Source organism: Archocentrus centrarchus, chromosome 23 (genome assembly GCF_007364275.1).
Source record: "Archocentrus centrarchus isolate MPI-CPG fArcCen1 chromosome 23, fArcCen1, whole genome shotgun sequence".
NCBI lineage: Eukaryota > Metazoa > Chordata > Actinopteri > Cichliformes > Cichlidae > Archocentrus > Archocentrus centrarchus.
In genome coordinates, this window is record NC_044368.1 from 18,318,935 (window position 1) to 18,339,049 (window position 20,115).

The window sequence follows — 20,115 nt, forward strand, 5'->3', positions numbered from 1 at the left end:
CGGCCAGTGCAGGGGGCTGGCCGCGGGGGGGGGGCTGGCTTCTCATCGCCTTGGGTTCCCTGGAGCCCTCGCTCCTCGACTGGGGGGGCTCCGTCTGAGACCACCCTCTCCCGTCTGCTGGGGTAGGTGTGCGGTTGTCTTTGGACTGAGTGGCCGGGGGTCTTCCTGGCCCTTGGTGGGCTGCTGGTGGCCTGGGGTTCTGGGGGCTTTCCGTACCTGCCTCTGGCTTCTGATGGGTGGAGCTGCAGCGCTTTGCCCTCATTGGTAAGTACGTTCCATGACACAGACACAAACATGACACAGACACAAACGCCCACTCAATCACAACTCAACAAAATTGTTGGTGTGCGTAACATGCTTTGTTAGTTTTGTTTTTCACACACAAATTTATTTTTGCAAGTATTGATAGTATTTTTTTATATGTTAAAGTGATGAAGTATCTGATTAATAGACTTGTGCTCTTTCCCCTTTTTTTTTTTTTGCTCCCTTTCTCTCTCCCTTTTTCTTCTCTTTATTTTCCTCTTCTTCAGCCTGTCAGCTCTGGCTGTTACATAGTATGTGGAAAAATAACTCAGATAAATAAAATAAAGGGTTAAAACAACAACAAGAAGAGCCTATTGAGAACCTATAGAGCTCATCTTGAAATAGCAAATATGTTTGGCACAACAACGCATTCAGATCACAGTTCTGCTTGCAAGATCTACCAGACATGACAGGCTAAAAAAAAAAAAAAAAAAAAAAAAAAAAAAAAAAAAGCTGTGACAACTTAAGAAAAGTATGCTGACTTTATGATAAAGTCATATTTGTTATCACAGTAAATTCAAAGCTTTTTTGAATTTTTGTTTCTTCTGTCTAATCTTCATGTTGTTTTTACAGCTAGGTGTGAGGCAGCCATAACACAACATAAAAAAAAAGCTGAGCAAAAAAGCCTGAGTTTGAGGGACTTGGTGAGAGTTATGTCAAACATTACTATTGGAGTGCAGTAAATCCCCTCATGCCTCCCCTATTAACAGCTCAGTTCAACTGCATTTACATCGAACCAAACAAGTTATATCTGAGGCATTCAATAATCATTTTGTTCCTTGAAAAAATTAAAACTTTATACATGTTTTATACATATGGAAGCTTGTTTCTGCCACTGGGAAAAAAAGCAAAAAACAAAACCTTTTTCTGCCAGTCAAAATATTGAGTTCTCAAAATTTCTACTTAACTCGCAATTTCAAGTTATTTTCTCAGAAGTTTGATTACGTTAAAATTTTGAGGTACCAAACTTGAAATTTTGAGATAATGACATGAAAATTTGACTTAAGGACAGCAAAAAAATGTTGTTTTTTTCAGTAATGGAAAATAGCTTAATCTAACAAGGATGTTTTGTGTTAGCATGTTAGCGCACAAATTACTATTTACAGAGCAACATCAGCACTCATTTAAAGCCATGTATCTGTGTTCTTGATGAAAATACGTTCAACATTCATTGCCCTTTCAGTTCTGTTTTGGTGTCCACAAAAATCCTATCTGGCTGTTTGGTGTTGCACTGGTAAACAAAGAGGACCGTCCAACAAGAGCCGAGTATAAATTTGCTGAATGGTTCCAACATATTAACTAGCTAGCTGCTTGTCTGTTGGCTGTTTGGTGACACACAAGTTAGCAGTTAAGTGGTACTTTGTGTTAAGTAGCTAGCTGCTTGGCAGCAGTGCCAAAAAAAGCAGTAAGAACACAGTAAATAAAAACAATGAGCTGAAAGATGCTTAAATGCTCCACAGAGCTAAGAAAAACTGCAGTGTTGGGTTGTATTTCATGAAAGGTTGGCCACTTTCCTATTGCACACAGTCATCAGACTTCTGGTTTAAGTAAAAATATTAGGCCATAAATAAAACCTTTGAATTCAATGTTGGATTGGACCTGTTTCTCAAAAAGGCTGAAGACATCGTTTTCCAATAGTTCCTGTCCACGAGAGCCATTCACAGCAAAAGGACAAGCGTGATTTACCGCATACTTAAATGTAAGCAAGCCACCATTACTGTGAGTTTAACCTAGGCTTTTCTGGCTTTAAGAAATCTGAAAGGTCTCCACAAATTCATTCAAATAAAACACATTCTGAATCTGTATTTGAGGCAGAAGGAGGTGCCCTGTGCGCGTGTGTGTGTGTGTGTGTGTGTGTGTGTGTGTGTGTGTGTGTGTGTGTGGACTGGAGCCAAAGCATTTTCAGGTACTGCAGCTGACCTCAAAGGTAAGAAAACTGAGGCTCTTATTACACTTACAATGCAGTTTCACAATACCAAAGATATTTCTCCCCCTGCATGCGAATTAGTCTAGTTTTGAAATATCACATTAACTAAATGCTCAACCAAAGCTGCGTCAGACATTTCCCTGAATGTATCCAACCAAATATGTGAAAAGAGACATATATGTGTGCCCAAAACATTCCTAGTGAGAGTCGGGTGACTTACCTCAAAGAGAACAAAGAAAGAAAGAAAGAAAGTTATGAATGAACTCATGGATGAAAGCGTAAACCAGTGAAAAGGCTTTTCTATCTGACCTTCAAAAGGGCAAGACAAAGGCTATAAATAATTACTGCACCTGACCTTTCTAACAAGATACAAAAGCAAGTAAGACAAAAAAGATGCTGATCTTTATTTGTTACATGTCAGACTGCTTGTATATGTGGTTCATGCTGTTTTGTGTTCATACTAAACCAGGACAGGAAGCCAGACAAATGTAATCTTCTGATATGAATTGAATCTTATTAATGAGAGAGTAGCGGAGCACGTGATGGAGGGTGTACTGACGGATTATTTATTATCCATGAAGGAGAGAGACAGGCTTGTAAACTGAGCTGGCTCAGTAAACAAGAGTTCTGGGTCAAAGTCTGAATGCACAACAACAAGAGAGACGAGAAGAAACGTGAGAGAGGGAAGAGCTTTTGTCCTCCTTCCTCCAGTGGGATCACATGACATTTCAGGTTTTCACTTCAAACACACGCACGCACGCACGGCTTCCACCATTCTATTGATTTCTTTATTGATTTGTTGTATTGTTTGAAATGGTGCTGATACCAGCAGTGACCAGACGGTGGCTATCTGTGTAAGTGACAGCATTGCACTGGCCTCAGGGACAAGGGTCAGGCCAGCATGATACAGCAAATGCGCGCACACACACACACACACACACACACACACACACACACACACACACACACACACACACACACACACACACACAAACAAACAAAAGAAAGGCAAAGGGGATCAAATGCACCTACATTATGAGAAGTGACTGCATGTGTCCTATCCTGACTACAGGTGCACAGTCTTCAAGGGAAGAGTAGCAGGCCTAATCCCCCAGCACCTAGATCTTCATTCATAAATCCATTACAAAGCATGCAGGTATTAACAAAAGCAGCTCATGTAATCGAGGGCTAAATTTGCTTTGTACATCATTCAGTACAATCAGGGGAGTAGGACTTTAAACAGCTTCAAAATAAAAGCACATTTGGGCAAATGAGTGGAGTTGTTTTGGAAGGATTTTGGGAGGAATAAAAGTGGGCGCACTCAAACAGATTCCCGTGCGTGTTTCCGAGGCGGATGGTGAAATTGGATTAAAAGCAGGAATAACATGTGCATGGTCCTAGCAGGTGTAACACAAGAGCATCTTAGCAGAGGCAAGGGTCCGTCTACAGCTGCATCCTTACCTCAGGGCGACTCGCACCGAGCTCTCATCCGGCCCGCTGCTGCTCATGGTGGCACCAGAGGCTGGCCCGAAACAGCCCGCTTAAATATAGCTCGATTTCCCTTTTACCCCCCCTCTTTATCCTCTTAGAAGACAACACAGCGCCGCGGTCTCCTTCCCTGCCTCCCTCCCCTCCGTACTCCTCTCACTAAAGCGCTTCTATCTTGGGCTTCCAGCGCCGTCGCTTTCACCTCACCTCGTCGCCAGCTTGGAAATAAAACACATTTTAAACGGTGAGAGGCTAAATTAGCTAAAGAGGAATAGATTTCTATTCCACGGTGAAGGAAATGTGCCCAAGGTTCCAGCCGTGGTCAGTGGTTAGAGGCATCGTCGCAGCCTCCGGCCCGGGTGGAGTGCGCCGGTGCGTGTGGAAGATCCAGGATCCGCCTGGCGTGTGATTCCCCAAGACGTAACCAAACTCCTCCTCCCGCGCTGTACCAATCCAGCCAGGGAGCAGCCTCACACAGCCATACAAGTAATAATAATAATAATAATAATAATAATAATAATAATAATAATAATAATAATAATAATAATAATAATAATGCAATTCAGTAGACTCTCAGAGCAGCTCAGTGAAACTGGCTTTATCTGCTGATGAAGGCTCCAGAATATAATAGGCAGAGTAACCATGGGCTGCAGTATTTAAAGCCATAAAAATAATAACATTTTAAATTTAAACTTCCACTGAGTATAAACCTAGCTGCCTTCAGTCTGTGTGTAATGATCAGATAACATTACAGGACAGATGATTTAACTTGGCCGTGCTGCCATCTAGTGGTGTATTCATATTAACACCTTGTAACTACACAGTAATGTTTGGCAACGTCCATAATAAGTTTGCCTTTTTATTATTTTCACTTGTGACAGTAGTGTCCACCTACAGCCACATTCACTGTGTACCTGTGCAGCATGGAAATATAGCACAGTTCATTATTTCATATTTATATTGCACATTTGAACATAAAAGTTATTTTGCCTGATGCTAGAAACTGTCTAGAATGCAACACTTCGTTGTGGTTCCCAAAAGACCAGCTGTCTCTGAATGTGGGTGCTGATATGACTCAAACACTGCAAGCTTAAATATCCCACAGTGCTGGAACAGCTTGATTTGTATGTCAGCTTCAGCTGTGGGATGCTCCTATTTGTAATCAGACACTTACTGCACCCTCTACTGGAGCCTGACTGATACTGAAGCTTTGGGGATGCTGCTAGTTTAGCAATATGTATATACTGACTGATATTATGTATTGTTTTATTTACAAGAAAATACATCTTCATCTTTCAACCTTTAGTATATGAATTTTGATTTGATGACCTTTATGTTGCTCCAGCTCTCTTGCTGTTCAGGTTTAAAGAACACAGATTCCTACACATACATCATATGAGATCCCAACAAAGAAGGTCTGGGATACTGTTACTGAAAGTACAAAAGAACTACCGGTGTGGGAGAGCTCTCTTTAAAGTAATTATGACTTTAAAGCAATTATGTAATAACTCCAAAGTGTAGTAATCCCTGGCTTTAAGGAAGAATCCATGCATGCTGGTCTGTGGTACATGGCAGCCTGATATTATCTCCAAAAACTACAATATCACTCTAAAACGTACACATAATCATCTTTCCATTTGTGACACTGTTGAAAATATTAATTTGGCTGCCCTGTAGCCATGGAATAATATGAAAATGGCCTTTCCAATAACTCCAGTTCACGCACCACACTCTACAGCAGATCTGAAATGTAACACCACATTGTGGCTCTAATAAAATGAAATAGCATGCACTATTAACACAATTATAAAACAACCGGTTATTAAGAAAGAAGAACTCGTATGATCCAGTGTCTTAGAACTTGCTTCATCATACATAATCTCTCATTTACATTCAATCTCTTGAAAGATGGGGTGAGAACGTTTCAGTGTCAAAGTTATGCAGTGTAGTAAATCCACTGCAAAGGCCTTTTGTTTCTGGAGGGTTGAAAGAAATGATGAGGTCCCATTCGCAAGCCAAACATTCAGCATAGAGAAAATGTTCACAGGTAAACCAGGACCAACATAATGGTGAATACTGCACCTGCACTAACGTTTTTGGCCACATGGGGACAGCAGAAACAAGCTGTGACCACCCCTTCCCTGTTGCCAGAACGTCTTTGCCAGCAGGTGGATTTTACATGTCCAGCAGATACTATTTTTCACTCTCCTGCCCCTTTCATATGGATAACTCCACTCAAGCTGTGAATTTGAATGGTCAACAGTAAAAGAGTAGGTTTTAGCCTCAGTTAGGTTCAGTGTTGCAGGATGACTAGAGGATAATGAAACACTGCAACTCATATCAGAATGATGTCCAAAAAATGCACAAATTTGATAAAAGGAGAAGACAGCACCTCATCATTTCTTCTCCTATCCGTTCAAGAAATTTGGGTTTTTGTTGTCTTCATTTCCAAAGCTCTTGCCATGCCTGTGAATATATCAGCCACTTCTTCGAGCCAACCTCATTGTTCCAGTCCCACTTGGCAGACTCTTGTGTCATTCAGCGGATCGCGTGCCCTCCAGTCAACAGAGTCCACCGAGCAAAGAGATCGTGTTTGGGGTCAGAAATGCCATTTTTGCAAGGCTGCGGTGATGCCCGTGACGCTCGCTCGCGTACCAGAAGAAAACACTAGATTTTATTAAAAGAGAACATCCCAGAGAGTACCATTAGATATTAAAGGTAGGAAGTGGCTCAAAATTTTAAAATCCATTGCTTTCCAGTCACATTTTTGGAGAGGACAAAAGTTTGTCCTACAGTAACCTGGCAGCCCTCACCCTGAGCAGAGCAGCGCTGGATTTCAATGCTCTGAAGTCCTTTTCTTTGACTGCTCACTAAAAGCCAAGAGGGGAGGGTTCAGTGCTGACAGAGCAAAGAGCTGGCATGTAAGCATGGTAGGGATGCAGTTGGGCTCAGGCAAATTGCAAAATCCTGACATGCAAATGCAATAATATACATTATAAGTTTCATTACACATAAGATAATGTCTGCTTACTTATACACTTAGAATCAGAAGGTATATAAGTAAGGATTCCAACAAGTTGGTGTGTAGTCTGAAATACAGCAGTGCACTTACTGATGACATACTTGATTCTCATTCTCTGAGACTAACACCGATATGGTGGAATGTTAACCAATCAGAGGCATTTTAACAATACAGCAGGATTATAAACAAGGAGGAGGAATACACCATGCAGTATATTTTATCTGCTCAAAGCTAAGCCTTGTGCAGGATGTCTTCTTTCCTTTTGCATTTTCCTCTTCCACTAAGAAATAATGCAGCACGGTGGTTTGGTGCTTATTTTCACATGCAAACTCTGGAAGAATCCCACTGTGACCCATGCGTGCTTCGTCCTTTCCGAGCCAAGTTTGTTGTGTCACTCCATCAGACACTTTGGGCTGCAGCTACGTACTGTCTAAAAATAGAATGAAATAAAACAATAAGAATATTTTAATTTTTTTCTTGTATTATATCGGATTATGTTAAATACAAACCTATTACAAAAAAGCTGTAATTAGAAGATTTAAATGCTGTACTTGATTCAAAGTAGCACAAAGACAACATGTCAAATGTTTAAAATAAAAAGGTGACTGATGATGTCACCATCATGACCATGTCATGCCTGCCATACAGAGATTCTATGTTTTATATGATTATTAAATTCCTTGCAGACTCTCACCTATGACACACCTGCAGCTCAGAGGATTTCCAGCAGCGCCGTGTTTCTGAAAGTAGCCAATCAAACCTTGGCCTGCCCCACAAACATCTCCTACTATCCAGACCCTGAGTTCACCGGCTTCACTGCCACAGCAGCAGGAGGGAACGTCCGCATCACCGTGCAGGTAATGTCATTTTTAAATCACACTCAAACAAGCGCGTGACATCAGTTCATCTTTGTGTTGGCCTCTCAGAAAAAGGCAGACAAACTGGAGATGACAACAGGAGAGTTAACAGTGTGGGGCGTTCAGGACAAAAAGGAATACAGCTGCATGATGGAAGCCAAAGAAAGCGGTAACAGCACCGACTCCTTCACCTGTGAGATTAAAGACAGGCAGACGCTATTTATGAAAATACAAAAATACAAATTTATTGTGATAACAGAACATTACAATCTACGAAGTCCTCAGTGCAGTACTGTGATGATGATTTAGGCACAAAATGATATTTTTGTGTATGATTTTAAAGGATTGCTTCCAAAGACTTGAAATATTTTTTAATCAGTGAGCTTCATGCACGGTGCAATTTAAGATCTTTTCAAATCAGTATGTGGTGCCTTTAAACCAATGCCAAGAGATGCAGAATACAGTCTAAAATTAACTGTCATTGTTTGTTGAACAATATTGGGTCAAGTGCAGCATATCACTGAGTGCAAACAAGTGTCCTTATATTATATTATATGCAACCCTTTCAAATTGTGATGTTCACTGAGTGAATATTTGGAAAATATCAGACCCATAGTGAGACGCTCCCTCTGAGGAACTCCTTTATGCTTTCTAGATAAAGTACGGTGACAGGACAGTAAGACTCAGTGAGCATCAGTCTTCATCACGCCTAATGCTGCTTTTCCTGCTGATACCCTGTGTTATTGCTGGTAAGTGAATTTGATACATCAGCTTTTTATTTTAAGACTAATGAAAAACCTTTGTCATTAGATTCAGTGTTCCTGTTTACAAGCACAGTGCTAGAAACACCGTGCAGAGTCACCTCTAACTCTATAATACAGCTGGTTTGGACTTAGAGTCCTGTCAGAGAATCAGGCTCCTGAGAGAGAACCCTCTTTAAATGATTTCTTTTCTTACATGCACAGGTGTTTAAGTGTTGCCAGTACGTGGTTAACTGTCCTTAATTGCTCCCTCACTGCTGCAGGTGAACACAGCATACTGAAAACTTGTCCTACTCCACTTTAGTTTTCTGCTTGATTTAAATCTGCTACTGTTTGTCTTTCAGTGTTGGTCTTTATCTGTCTATGGAGGAAGAGGCGCACCGCGTGGGTTCCATTTAAAGTTTCTTTCCTGTCGCTGTTGTTTGATTGACAACCTCCAGGCAGCTGCTGCAGCCGTCCATTGTGATGTAAGTTGGCTTTTCCAGTTGTTGTATATACTTCTTGTATTTTCCTATATATTTGATGAGTGATACAGAATTTTTATTTTATTTTATTCGGGGGTGGCTTTTCGTAAAATGTTGAAGCAGCATCATTAAAGCTTTTGCTGGTCTCTAATTGTGCTAAATATATATTTAAAAAATATATTCGTTAACAGCCTGCAGGTGTTCAGAGCTTCCTGGACTGGACCAAAGTTTGAAGCAACCAAAGAGAAATGAAACTAGCACAAAGAGGCTGTTAGTGAGTACATGTCTGTGACCACTGTCATAAAGTCCTTCAGTGGATCAGATCAGTCTGCAAGCAGCTCACTTCCTTTTTCAGCCACTCGTCTTGGTACGGCCATCAGAGAAGCAGCTTAGCTCCTGGTTTGAGGTCTCAGTGTGTGGAGTGTAATTTTATAAATGATGCTGTGGTCACTGTAAGAAACCAGTTCATGAAGAACAGAATCAAGAATGAATCAGCTTTGAATATTGATTTCTAACATTTGGAATTGATTGATTACCGAGTGAGGGTGGACTATCATGGAACAGACAAAACAGTGAGTTCAGAGGTCGTGAATTACAGTCAGTGGGGGCACCTTTAAAGCTCTGGAAGGTGAACAGGCTGACAGCACTGCTTCTCATGAGCATGTGTGTAGATTGTGAGTCTCAGAGATCAACCTCGTGTGTTTTATAGTTTTTTTTTCAGTCTGGGTTTCTCTGGACTCTGATCACTGCTGTATTCATAAACTAATTTTAAATAAAAAACAAACAAACAATCAAATCCTCTGAGGTCTCATTTTAATGGTGCTGGTTGACATCATGTTTAACCAGCTCTTGCTGGAGTTTGAGCATGTAACTACACATGATTTAAAGGTGTCAGAAAAAATGACTTTCTCATGTTAATAACATCACCATCATGTTTTCAGTAACATGGTGCAAGTTACCCATTATTTATGCTTTCAGTCTCTATATTTGAGCCAAGAATATTCTGAGAATGAGTGACATACGGCACCGAGAACAAAATGTTTGCATGATGTGTTACAGCGCAGCTCACATACATGTAAATGCTTTATAGAAGCAGTGGTGTAGCAGGACTAATCCAGATAACTGAAAAATTATGTTCACATGGAAGTCCATAATAAATTTCTCTTTTGACTCTTTCTAATAAACTCCTGTCCTGCTGCGCCCTCAGGTGGTGCAGGACTGCTACAACATCCTGAACTAGCCATGTGGACCATAACTGTGGAGAACTTCCTGTTGTCTGTGAGCCTGTAATGTGAATTAAAAAGAAACCGTGTCCTCTGCACTGTGTTAACACACACCTGAATATTCAGGTGTGTGTTAACACAGTGCAGAGGACACTGTGTTAACACACACCTGAATATTCCAGACCAGAAAACTGCAGAACGTCATCAGTTAATCAAGTGCATTTGATTAGCAGCAGCTGGCTGCTACATTGTTTAATTCCTATGGAGCAGCACGGGTGTACTTACTTTATTTAGTAAAAATATTTGAGATTCATCAATTGTAGGATCTGCTAAGTGCCAGATTATTTTTTTTTTTAGAAATGAAAGAGGGAGTATTTTCTTTTTCGTGTGGCTGCATCATCTAAAGCACACAGACAGTGACAGAGATGCTCGTGCATGTTGTGCCAGTGTGCTCCAGTTCTGACAAGGTGGACACACAATGCCCAGTTGGAAATTTTGGATCTATTAGCCAATAATATGAACAAAAGAATTATTTGTAAATTATTCAATAACCTGGGGATAACACTTCTTTGTCCAAACTGATTGAGACTTTCCCAATTTTATATTATCTCTACAATATAGGATCAAATTGGAATATCAGAGCTCAGAAATGCGCTCAATCAGACTCATAAAATTAGTGAAACAGACTGAAAATTACAGGCTCGTATGAACACAGCAAGTCATTTCACATTTACCTGCTTGTGCCCCTTCATGCCCCTGTGTTTATACTGAACATGTTTAAAGCACAGAATAGAATAGAATAGAATAGAATAGAATAGAATAGAATAGAATAGAATAGAATGCCTTTATTGTCATTATACAGGATGTACAATGAGATTGGAGGGCCACTCCTGTTCAGTGCCATGTAACAGAAAATCAAACTCTCTAAATGAAAATAAAAATATTACAAAAATATTATAATCTAGTATAATCAATATGATCAAGAGATATACAGAAAATAAACAATGTGTAAAATATACAAAAAATAGAATGTATAAAAATATATACATACATACCTACATTGGTGCATCTGTACATTGTAAGAAAGTAAATGCGTGTATACATATAATAATGAAGATGATGAATATTGCACTTGGTGAATGAATATTGCACTAGTGAATGAATACTGGATATTACACAATATAGGAATGTTAGATATTGTTCAGTATGAATGATATAATATTGCACAGAGATGTGGGTGTTGCACAGTTACAGTGGGTGAGTGTGTGAGTTCAGGGTGGTGATTGCTCTGGTGAAGAAACTGTTCTTGAGTCTGTTTGTTCTGGCTTTGATGCACCTGTAGCGCCTGCCAGAGGGCAGCAGGTCAAACAGGTCAAAGCCAGGGTGTGAGCTGTCCTTGATGATGTTCCTGGCTCTGCTGATGCAGCGGGAGGTGTAGATGTCCATCAGGGAGGGGAGAGGGCAGCCAACGATTCTTTGTGCTGTCTTGACTACCCTCTGAAGCCTGACCCTGTCTGCTTCAGTGCAGCTGCCGTACCATACTGTCATACAGTACGTCAGCAGGCTCTCAATGGATGAGCGGTAGAAGGTCAGCAGCAGGTTTGAGTTCAAGTTGTTCTTCCTGAGGACCCTCAGGAAGTGAAGTCGCTGCTGAGCCTTCTTGATAACAGCTGTGATGTTATCTGACCAAGAGAGATCAGCAGAGATGAGGACACCAAGAAACCTGAAGGTGTGGACCCTCTCCACACACTCGCCGTTGATGTAGAGGGGAGCTGGGTCAGTCCTGTGCTTCCTGAAGTCGACGATGATCTCTTTGGTTTTCATGGTGTTCAGTACCAGGTTGTTCTCTGAACACCAGGCTGTCAACTTCAGGACCTCCTCTCTGTAAGCTGCCTCATCTCCCTTTGAGATGAGTCCGACCACTGTGGTGTCGTCAGCAAATTTGACGATGAGGTTGTTATTGTGGGCCGGACTGCAGTCATGGGTGTAGAGGCAGTACAGGAGGGGGCTCAGCACACAGCCCTGTGGGGAGCCAGTGCTCAGTGTGCGGGTGGAGGAGAGATGGGGGCCAAGTCTCACAGTCTGGGGCCGGTTGGTTAAGAAGTCCTTGATCCAGGAACATGTGAGAGGGGGGAGGCCCAGGGTGTGCAGTTTGGTGGTGAGAATGTCCGGGATGATTGTGTTGAACGCTGAGCTGTAATCCACAAAGAGCATGCGAGCGTAGCTCTGCTGCTGCTCCAAGTGGCTCAACACAGAGTGGAGAGCTACAGCGATGGCGTCCTCTGTGGATCTGTTTGCACGATATGCAAACTGATGGGTGTCGAAAGTGGGGGCAGATGGTCTTTGATGTGCTGGAGAACCAGCCTCTCAAAGCACTTCATGATTACCGGTGTGAGGGCCACAGGGCGGTAATCATTTAGGCTGGTGACAGATGACCTTTTGGGCACGGGGATGATTGTGGCTGTTTTTAGGCAGGGGGGGATGACTGCTTGGGCCAGGGAGAGGTTGAAAATCCTGGTGAGAATCAGGGTGAGCTGGTGGGCACACGCTCTGATCACCTTGCCAGGTACTCCGTCTGGTCCGGTAGCCTTCCTGGGGTTCACTGCCAGGAGCACGCGCCGTACCTCATGCTCCTGGACAGTGAGTGGGGTGCAGCCTGGTGGGGGGGGGGCAGGACTGGAGCAGATGGGTGGTCCTGAGGTGTCTCAAAGCGAGCAAAGAAACAGTTAAGTTCCTCTGCTAGTGACACACTCAGGTCTCCTGCAGTCACATCACAGCCTCTGAAGTTTGTGATGTTCTGAATGCCCTGCCACACCTCCCGTGTGTTATTGCTGGACAGATGGGACTCTATTTTCCTCCTGTAGTCCGTTTTGGCTTTTTTAATTCCTCTTTTCAGGTCAGCTCGAGCAGCCCTGTACAGAGCTCTGTCGCCTGACCTGAAGGCAGCATCACGGGTTTTGAGGAGTGAACGGACCTGGCTGTTCATCCAGGGTTTCTGGTTAGGGAAAACCCGGATGTTTTTGCTAACAGTCACATTTCCGATACAGAACTTAATGTAGTCCAGTACCGTCCCTGTGAATGTTTCTAGGTCCTCGTGTTCGAATAAGTCCCAGTCTGTGTATGCAAAGCAGTCCTGTAGGTCGGAGAGTGCGTTGAGGGGTCAGCTTTGATGTGTTAAGTGACGAAGTGGAAAACTTCATTTAATAAATAAAAGGGCGACTGTGATTAAACACAGTCTGCTGAAACAAACACATCTAGTTACCTTTTTCAGGGCATATGTATGACAAGAAAACATTAATCATGTTCTTAAGAATGGGAGGTTGTGGGTGGAGTTCTTGGGGCAGGTGGTGGGCCAAAACCATCTCCCAGGCATCCACCAGATGGACATTCAGCCCTTTGAACATGGCCCTGAGCACCTTGACCTGCTGCAGCGAGTACCAGTCACTGTTGGTAGATGAGTGAATGAAGCTTGTTAAAGATTTGGGGTTTCCATTCCGAATAACAACTAGTGTGGTTGGAGCCCTGTCCAGCAGCCGCACCACCGCCCTGCGGATGGTCAACAGCCGCCGGATGTAGAACTCAATGGGGAAAGTGCCAAAGTGTGCCCAGACGGCAAGAACTACAACGGTGCTGCTGCCTCCAGCAATTTTGTCTAACTCGTTGGCGACATAATGCAGCTCGATGGCTGGGACTACAGTGGACCGGAAAGGAGGACCGTGGCAGCGGTACATCACCATGATGTTGTTTGCGTAGTCCAGGGCCATGAAAGGTCCTGCTTGTTTCTTACTGTGCAAGTCAAACTCCTTTAAATCTGAAATTACAGGGGAAATAATGTGTGTAATAAAGTATATAAAGCAAATCAAACTGATGGCAGAAAGATCAGTGGAACAGCTACCTGGCATTGTTGCATTAAGGTACTCAAACCACTGCCTCATGGTGGAGTCTCCATACATATGAACCATCTTGCCTTTCAGACACTGCGTGATGGCTGAGGAAGTGTTGAACTGATGAACTGTGGCGCCACCTAGTGCTTGCCACACACCCCGGTAATAATAGCCAGAGGGTCCAGAGTCCACACTGCTGCTATTTGCATCTGACTGACCTGAGAAGAGGTCAAACAAACATCAGTAGAGTTTTTAACATGGAAAGATCAAAACAGTCTCTTCTTAAGCTTTATGTGTCAATCAAACCAAAGTCAAATCCCCACTCTTACAAATGCACTGCTCTATTTCTCAATATTACTTCTGATTTTAATTCCATAAAACAGTTGTTCAGTGTAGTTTTGCAACCTTACTCAAACGGAAGTATAGTCGGGACTCTTTTGAGTGCCCAGCAGATGAGTACAAATGTATCACACTGGTGACTGTGTATGAAGTGCTGGTAACAAGCCTACAACAGCCCTAAATTTGGTCTAAATTTGGTCCATCATCTGCTGAAGATCATCTTATCGTAAATTTACACACCACCATCAGTGCTGCTGCATTTTTCAGTCACTTCCTGGGAGTTCCTTCACTTGCACTGTGCCCTCTGCAATTTTCTCTGTGCACACAAATGTGTGTGCAGAGAAAACATGTTCTATTTCAAAATAACCTGAGTTTAGTGTTCATAGCTGGTGATGAGAGCTGGGTCTCCAGCCATGACCCAGCATTTTTCAATTGAAGGCTCAATATGCCTAAAGGTTGCAGATAAGGTGGGAGTGCAACCAGTTGACACAGTGGCATAGACCCCCCAGGACTTCCAGGGAGTGATCTATATACAGTACCAGTCAACCGTTTGGACACACTCACTTTTGATTGATACTGTATAACTGTAAAGCTGATAACAGGCTAAAGGTGCACGAAAAGACAACATTCAAAGGGAAATCAGCCAAATCTCATCGGGTTCTCACAACTTTCTGATCATACCTCGTATTGTTATAACAGACTTCTTTGTTTTGGGGGATAAGTTCTGCTAGATGTTCATTTTATCCACATGTTATAAACTGTCAGCACACAATAATAGTTATACTGTTAGCCATTAAGGCATCAACTCTCTAGAACAATAAATATTCTACAATTTCAATTTTTCAGTTTGTGTAATGCTCACATCCATTTTCACTGTTCATTATATAGATGTAGATGTTGGTAGTTGAAATTGGGCTTTACCTTCCTGTTTTGGAAAAATGGTGACACTGGCAGGTCCTGAAGCTGGAATGGAGACTTTCAGGTTGACACCGCTGAGGTGAAGTACACACAATAAAATCTCTTAACACAAATGTGAGAAAATTTAAATGATTTTGAAACTAGACATTTAACAGACAGCAGGCAGCAAGCATTAAACCACAGACAGAGAAGGTGGTGAACACACAGTCAGAGGATTCCCTCTTTATACTGCGGGGAGCACAATACAAGTGAAAAAGAGTTCGCTCATGTCTGTGGCAACACTTGAAGTTTTCTTTAAGATACCTTTCCAAGTGAGTGAAAATCATCTAGTGTGATTGAACTGATTAGTTTCATTTGTATCAGACATCATTCTTTAAGAACTCCCAGCAGGGACATACAGGCAAGCTCACCTCTGAAAAAGCTTCCTTGTGGTTGTGATGATTGGTTGATTTCCTCCGTTGAAGTTGTTCATTCTGGCATCACAACTCAGATTTTCTGGCTTGTAGCAGAACCAGGGCTCACCTGTACGGAGGTCAGTGTAGTTGCACACAGGCTGCTGGGTCGGACGCAAACATACGTTACAGGTGGTGGTTTCAGTGACTGAACCTGACTGGAACACACTCTTGAACAAAATCCTGTCGGGATCTTCTCTGTTCAACCTGCGCAGCTCCGTGACTGCTTCACCGGGATGAACCAGTGTCACCTGTGGGACAAAGAACCAAAGTTTTCCAACCTGGCTTCACAGAAATACATATATAAACTGAAATGTTTAACACAGCATTACAGTGGAAATAAAAATTGAAATTTTGTCAAGGTCAACATGCTATTGCTTTGGTTCATGTAGACTGACAAAGACCACTTAAGGATTAGGAGGGTGAAATGGTCAAACTGAGAAGGGGAGGATTCATGATCCATGTTCATAGTTCAGTTTTGGTTTTTTGGTTTGTTTTTTACACCATATTTATACCATATTTCATATTGCTATTAAAGCACATTTTGTCATCCAGCCCAGACCCAAGCTGGTGGAGACTGTGGATGAAACAGTCTGTTAACCACCATTTTAAAGCCCCACATTTTGGCCACTGAGGTGATTTCCATACTGTGTTAGCAGAGTTTGCAAGGTGCACCATACTGTCATTACATGGCACAACTTTACAGCTTTAGTGCTAATAGATTTTTTTTTTCCTACTGAAGAAACTAAACAGTGAATTCAAGTATGAACTGAAAGCTGAAGACTAAAAAATAGTACCACATTCATAAGCAATAAAAAACAAAAAACATCACAGTCTACGAGGACTTTTGGAGCCAGTCTCAGGCGGCCTTTTGGAGAATCCCCTTTTTCCTCAGCCCCACCAGTCGCGGCAGATGACTGCCCCTCCCTGAGTCTGGTTCTGCTGCAGGTTTCTTCCTGTTAAAAGGTTGTTTTTCCTTCCCGCTGTCACCAAGTGCTGCTCATAGGGGGTCGTTTTGACTGTTGGGTTTTCTCTGTAATTAGGGTCTTTACCTTATAGTATAAAACACCCTGAGGCGACTGTTGTGATTTGGTGATATGTAAATAAAATTGAATTGAACTGAAAAAAGAGAAGGGAAGTTGACTTACCTGCAATACCTACAATCACATTTAAAACAATAAGTTTTATCATCACCTCGACCTCTGCGCTTCCTTCCCACGGTAAAAAGAATACAGCAGAGTAGGAGCCATTGAGATGATCCACCACTTTCCCTGCTACTCCTGCATCAAGAGTCGGGCTGTGAAGCCGGACAAATAAAACGTCTCCTCCGGACTTCTTTGGATGGCCTCGAAAGTCGTTCATTTTAATCAAAACCTCCAGTTTATCCCCTACATGCCACTGGCCCCCTCCCCTCTGTGGGAGAATGGTGAAGGTGCTGTGGGCTGGATCACTGGTCGTGTTCAGGGAAAGAGGAGATGGTACAGGTGGAGTTTCAGGCCAAGCGATGAACTTTAGCAGGAGAGCTTCTTCATGAGCCTCCTCGGGGGGCAGTGGTTTTAACCTGCAGAAGTCGTGATGCGTGTCAGTCGATGGAGTGACGGGCCTCGAGAATACGATGATGGTCTTCACTTTATTCTGAAACTGGGAAATGAATTACTGAATGAAAATGTGCAATACAAGTCAGTACACCCAAGTATCAGCTTGTTCCATTATCCAGTTTAATGAAATATGAACAGCAGGAGACAGAAACCTTTCATACAGAGCAAAAGTTGTGTGTTTTGAAGCTTCTTAGTTGCCAGAGTAAATCTGAAGAAGAGCTAAATACTGAACACAGTTCATGATGGATAACAAAGCTATTCTTTATTAAAAAATAAATAAATTTAAATCCTTAAAAATGTATTTACCTCCTCTTTCTTAACTAGGCCAAATAAAATACAGATACATACAGTATAAACTGACTGAATTAAAATTGTCAAATGTGTATTTCCAAAGTGACATTTAATGTCTTTATTCACATTTTAATAATATACAACACATGTGAATGTATTGTGTATGTAAATGTACATATGCTGTTCACCTTAATGTTTGAGCACCTTAGAGTTTAAAAAGGGAAAAGACTGAAAGCGTTAAATGGACGTTTTTAACATCCTGTGTGTTTCCTCTCTATCTTGCACATTTGGCTCAAACTAATGGCAGCAGATTCTAGGTCGACTAGTAACCTGCAGGTTACTGGTTCAAGCTCCCGTTCAAATGCTGACATCACTTAGATAACATTTTGCACCTGATCCCCTGACAAAACTAAGCACAATGAACAACTTGACTAAACTATTGTTATAAACACTAATTAGTTTCAATCAATTACTGCAGGAATCTGCACAGTTAACACGCAGCAGTTTAACTAACTGGAAGGCTGCCAATCATGGCATGTAATTACAGACAAAAGCATAGAATTTAAATTAGCATTTTTAGATACTTTGTTACTAGCAGCCTGTCACAGAAACAAATTTTTACACCAGCGCTATTAGTCACCACACTATTAGCCAAAAACTTGACATATCTCAGCATTGTTTTTAAAACGTTTGAGGAAAAGTGGAGGACAAAAGAAGAAGTGGCCTGAAAACTATCCACAGCAGACGAACAGTAGCTAAAAGTCACATATTTAAGAAAACACTCAACACTTGACAGAGGACATGAGAGACACACATACATTCATTTAATCTTTTTTCAACAAACAAACAAATTAATTAATTCAAAAACACAGCCCTCACCTCCAGGATGTTCATGATGTATATCATCAGGGTAGCGACGATGAAGAATAGTAACAGCCAACTCCACTTTGGAAGGCTAGGCCTTTTAAAAACTTGGAACTTCATGACTGGTAAACAGTCCTCACATCTGGCTGCAGCGTTGGACTGTGACCAGTTCACCTTGTACTGGATTTAGGAAGTTAAGTAATAATACATTTAGAACTCAGTTGTAAATTCAAATCTCTGTTACAGTATAACGTATGGTTAAACCAGCATATTCTGTTTGGCTGACATTGTTTTTTCATCGGGTTCAATCAGATCTCCTCACATGATTCTTATTTTTAATCATTGTCATTATTGTGATGATAAAAGTGCAAAAGTCTTGAGTTGAGTTTAGTTGAGTGGCTGTTAATGAGGAGAGAGATTTAAATAGAGCAACTTTTTGATTCATTAAAAAAGGAGACAAAAGAAAAGTTTGGGAGAGATTGTAGTCATAAATGCTTCCTAATAAATGCCCTTTGTTAGGTCATATGTCATAGATATAGATATCTACAGCTCAGACAGTAAAGCAGAAGTAAAAACTACAACAATCCTCTGCAGGAAACATTTAGGACTGTGCAAAATTGTGCAAAATTCATTAAAAAGTCCATAAGTACTTTAAATATGTACTTAATGCTAAATTAATCACAATCTGAACCACATTTTACCTCGATGGAGATTCTTTTGTTGTGGATCAGTAATAAAGCTGATGCTCGTTTGCATTTAAGTTTGTTGTCTTCGGTTGGGTTCGCTCGGCTTCCAGGTCATTATTGCTAAACAGCTGTGACACAATGCAGCAGGAATCAAATACATAGCAAAAAGTTAATTATTATCTGAGAGTAACTGTCCTCTGCGCTTTGGGGCAGTAGCTGTTGTGGCTTCTTGTGCTTTAATTGTTCTGAAAACCAAAAACAAAATGTAATATAAATGTCCAAAGTTCGTGTTGAGGCTTTATTGACCCGTGCTGCAGCAGCCACCCCTTCTAGGACAGCAGAAGTTTACCAAACACAAATCCTGTTTTGAAGCAAACTTATGTATTATTATAGGAGCAAAGCTTCCCTCCGCTCACTGGTAGGTTTCTCCTCGACTCTGAGGTTGAAAGATTAAAAAAATCTGAATGAAAATCAGATTGGTGCCAGAAAGGTTTGTGGGGCAGGACCTGGTACTGTTAGCAGACTCAGACGCTGCTCAGGACCCCCAAGAGGACCTGAAAGTCACATACAGGCTGTTTAATGCATATTTGCTGCACCTGTGATGTTTCAGTGGTGATCATCTTAACTCTCCTGGTTTAATCATTTCAGCTGCCTGTCTGAGCTGGAGTCAGATTCACACGCATTATAATTGTTTGCAAGAAGATTGCAACAAGCATGCTTCAAAAAAAGGATTTATCCCACTTGAGGGGGGGCAGAAATGAAAAACAAGGGGAGTAAAAAATCAGCAGGATAAAGATATGCTTCCATGAGTAATTCCAATATTTTATCATAAATATGCACTGATGTTAGTTAAACAGAAGCATCACATAAGCCTGCATTTCAGTCAGTGTGTGCTGAGCTTCGTTTGTGTTGTATGGAAATCATAGGCATGATGGTTGCTAACCTACCATTAGCTCACTAGTCAGTTAGCAGCCTAGGAAACGTATGTGGTCCTAAACAGCCTTTATCAATTACATATAATGTAAAATATTGCATTAG

General features: G+C 41.6%; 2 protein-coding genes across 5 annotated transcripts in view; both read right to left on the reverse strand.

Annotated features, from left to right (window-relative positions):
* LOC115773237 (kinesin-like protein KIF21A) overlaps positions 1 to 4,087 on the reverse strand; it is a 43,209-nt gene extending 39,122 nt beyond the window's left edge. For all 4 annotated transcript variants that reach the window (XM_030719810.1, XM_030719808.1, XM_030719807.1 and 1 more), the window contains exon 1: positions 3,692 to 4,087. In XM_030719810.1, coding sequence (XP_030575670.1) covers positions 3,692 to 3,738 — 47 coding nt within the window. In that variant the 5' untranslated portion in view covers positions 3,739 to 4,087. The remainder of the gene's footprint in view (positions 1 to 3,691) is intronic.
* Positions 4,088 to 13,078: 8,991 nt separating this feature from the next.
* LOC115773534 (NXPE family member 3-like) lies at positions 13,079 to 19,209 on the reverse strand. The gene is made up of 7 exons (XM_030720331.1): positions 19,093 to 19,209; positions 18,407 to 18,571; positions 16,833 to 17,279; positions 15,597 to 15,889; positions 15,190 to 15,260; positions 13,941 to 14,147; positions 13,079 to 13,856 (listed from the first exon to the last, which is right to left on the reverse strand). Exons 2-7 carry the CDS (start codon positions 18,509 to 18,511, stop codon positions 13,300 to 13,302), a joined length of 1,680 nt encoding a protein of 559 aa, XP_030576191.1. The 5' UTR covers positions 18,512 to 18,571; positions 19,093 to 19,209; the 3' UTR covers positions 13,079 to 13,299.
* Between the last annotated feature and the right edge of the window lie 906 nt (positions 19,210 to 20,115).

Coding starts and splice junctions, on each gene's coding strand:
- LOC115773534 (XM_030720331.1), bottom strand. CDS start 18,511: ATGAAGTTCCAAGTTTTTAAAAGGCCTAGCCTTCCAAAGTGGAGTTGG. Junction 15,890..16,832: donor AAGGAAGCGCAGAGGTCGAG/GTGATGATAAAA, acceptor TTTGTCCCACAG/GTGACACTGGTTCATCCCGG. Junction 13,857..13,940: donor CCTTAATGCAACAATGCCAG/GTAGCTGTTCCA, acceptor CTGTAATTTCAG/ATTTAAAGGAGTTTGACTTG.